General features: G+C 34.0%; 1 protein-coding gene across 2 annotated transcripts in view; it reads right to left on the reverse strand.

Annotated features, from left to right (window-relative positions):
• Window positions 1-1,735: 1,735 nt before the first annotated feature.
• LOC110451397 overlaps window positions 1,736-3,456 on the reverse strand; it is a 35,161-nt gene continuing 33,440 nt past the window's right edge. For both annotated transcript variants that reach the window (XM_021499383.1, XM_021499382.1), the window contains exon 8: window positions 1,736-2,561. In XM_021499383.1, the coding sequence (XP_021355058.1) occupies window positions 2,293-2,561 (269 nt within the window). In that variant the 3' untranslated portion in view covers window positions 1,736-2,292. The remainder of the gene's footprint in view (window positions 2,562-3,456) is intronic.

The following is a 3,456-nucleotide window of genomic DNA, read 5'->3' on the forward strand; positions in this document are numbered from 1 at the left end:
TCAAAATTAATGTAGCAATGTAGCAGTATGAATTTTTTATGTTTGTATTTGTTGTAATAAAGTTTTATAGATGCAAGTTCTGTTGAAAGATATAGATAACATACGTACAGTGGCCTTTCATTATTTTTACTGATATTACATACTTTTGTATGTTTTGAATGAGACAACAAAAAAATTTGAATAAAAAAAAAACAAAAAAAAAACAAAGTATTAAACACAGCGTAGCTAAATCGAGTCATTTCGGTACATTGATAACAACTATTGTACATACGCTTACAGTGTAGTCGAATCGACATCGATTTTTGTGGACAACTCGTACACATTTTACACCTTTGTGGGCATACGCTTCACTGATCATTTGTATGATGAAGGGGACAGTATACATATCGTACTAGTCATTGAAACATAGAAAATGTTATTGGTTGTGTAAAAAGAACTCTTCATAATCAATAATTACGAACTCGATGAAGTTATGAAGAGAATGTTTAGTGATATAAGAGTATTTAATACATTCTCAGTGATTTAAACTACTGATGGCTGTAGAATACATTTACTGACAACATATACATTCCCAGTGATTTAAACCACTGATGGCTGTGGAATACATTTACAGACATCATATACATTCTCAGTGATTTAAACCAATTATGGTTGTTGAATATATTTACTGACAACATATATACATTCTCAGTGATTTAAACCAATTATGGTTGTTGAATATATTTACTAACAACATATATACATTCTCAGTGATTTATAACACTGATGGCTGTGGAATACATTTCCTGACAACATATACATTCGCAGTGATGTAAACCACTGATTCCTGTGGAATACATTTACGGACAACATATACATTCTCAGTGATTTAAACCACTGATTCCTGTGGAATACATTTACTGACAACATATACATTCTCAGTGATTTATACCACTGATGGCTGTGGAATACATTTACTGACAACATATACATTCGCAGTGATTTAAACCACTGATTCCTGTGGAATACATTTACTGACAACATATATACATTCTCATTGATTTAAACCACTGATTGCTGTGGAACACATATACTGACAACTTATTCATTCTCAGTGATTTCAACCACTGATGACTGTGGAATACATTTACTGACAAAATATACATTCTGAGTGATTTAAACCACTGATGGCTGTGAAATACATTTACTGACAACATACATTCTCAGTGATTCAAACCACTGATGGCTTTGGAATACATTTACTGACAACTTATACATTCTCAGTGATTTCAACCACTGATGGCTGTGGGATACATTTACTGACAAAATATACATTCTCAGTGATTTAAACCACTGATGGCTGTAAAATACGTTTACTGACAACATACGTTCTCATTGATTCAAACTACTGATGGCTGTGGAATACATTTACTGACAACAAATACATTATCAGCGATTTAAACCACTGATGGCTGTGGAATACATTTACCGACAACATATACGTTCTCAGTGATTTAAACCACTGATGGCTGTGGAATACATTTACTGACAAAATATACATTCTGAGTGATTTAAACCCTTTATGGCTGTGGAATAGATTTACTGACAACATACATTCTCAGTGATTACTGATGGCTGTGGAATAAATTTTCAGACAACATATACATTTTCAGAGATTTAAACCACTAATGGCTGTGGAATACGTTTACCGACAACATATACGTTCTCAGTGATTCAAACTACTGATGGGTGTGGAATACATTTAATGACAACATATACATTATGAGTGATTTAAACCCTTTATGGCTGTGGAATACATTTAATGACAACATATACATTCTCAGTGATTTAAACCACTAATGGCTGTGGAAAACATTACTGACAACTTATACATTCTCAGTGATTTAAACCACTGATGGCCGTGGAATACATTTACTTACAACATAGCTGCGGTTTCGTAACTCCGTAAAGAGACAACCGGGGCTGAGTACATAGCTTCATGTTGTCTGGAGACACACCACCTCACCATTGAGAGTGATAGTCAACTTGTGACCTGTAATCATTCATATAACCACTAGTGTGCACACGGCTATTGATATTAGATTATCAAAACAATTTGGCTAAAATAACACAACCAATCCCTACGTTCCAAATATCTATTATGATTTCGTATAAAACAATAAGTAGAGAGAAACATTGTCCTACTTTTCCAATATACTTGGACATACAATACTGGTACATCTTATACGTTAAGCATGTGATCAGTAAGAACGAGCTGCCATATTTGTACACAATATGTTTAGTAAGATAATGTTAGCTCTCTATTTCCTTAAATATTTGGAATGTTTCTCTGCAAACCCGCAAAACAGAGTCAAATATCCCAGTTCCCTCCTGATCCAGAGCTGCTTCAACGTCATCAGTAAGCTGCGAGTGTTTTTCAGTATTACTAGAACCATTGGGTGTTGAGCTGGTTTCATGATGTACTGACAGAACAGTTCGCTTTTCCGTTGATGGTGCTATGCAAATTGCAAGGTCCTTTCCCAATGGTGGAAGTTTCACAAGAGTCTCATTGGCATGGTCATCTGGAAAATGTTATTGGTTGTGTAAAAAGAACTCTTCATAATCAATACTTACGAACTCGATGAAGTTATGAAGAGAATGTTTAGTGATATAAGAGTATTTATTTTCAATAGATATATATGTATTCTAAATAATTAGATGCAGCTTTTTGGAAATGCGATACTTGAAGGTGACAGAATACTTAAAAAATGTATATTAACACCATTAATCCAAGGAAACATCAATAAGGGAGCTAAGAAAAAATATGAAAACTAAACCCGATAAAATAACGGTCAGGTCCGTTGTTATTTGTATACTATTACAGTGTAGTCTGTGACAAAACCTTGTTGTCAAGCACTGTATGAGAGGATAGCTCCCAAAACTGTTTAGTATATAGCATTGTCAGTGAGGCTTATTGAATTATTTACAATTGAATACCAGCATTACGGTGTATCCAAAACACCTACACTATTTTGCATGAATTATTGCTTTATATCTTCGGGACATTTCTAATTCACTGAGCGTGTCACGGCTGGTGTTGTCACTAAGTGACATAGTGACATTGTCGTTCGGTACTTCTATTGTAATTGGGTTGTTTTAGAACTTCAACATCAACTTCAATATATTGGGCTCTGGTGATACATTCTCAGTGATTTAAACCACTGATGGCTGTGGAATACATTTACTGACAACAAATACATTCTCAGTGATTTAAACCACTGATGGTTGTTGAATACATTTACTGACAACATATATACATTCTCAGTGATTTAAACTACTGATGGCTGTGGAATACATTTACAGACATCATATACATTCTCAGTGATTTAAACCACTGATGGTTGTTGAATATATTTACTGACAACATATATACATTCTCAGTGATTTAAACTACTGATGGCTGTGGAATACATTTAC

This window comes from Mizuhopecten yessoensis, unplaced genomic scaffold (genome assembly GCF_002113885.1).
Source record: "Mizuhopecten yessoensis strain PY_sf001 unplaced genomic scaffold, ASM211388v2 scaffold5987, whole genome shotgun sequence".
Taxonomy (NCBI): Eukaryota; Metazoa; Mollusca; class Bivalvia; order Pectinida; family Pectinidae; genus Mizuhopecten; species Mizuhopecten yessoensis.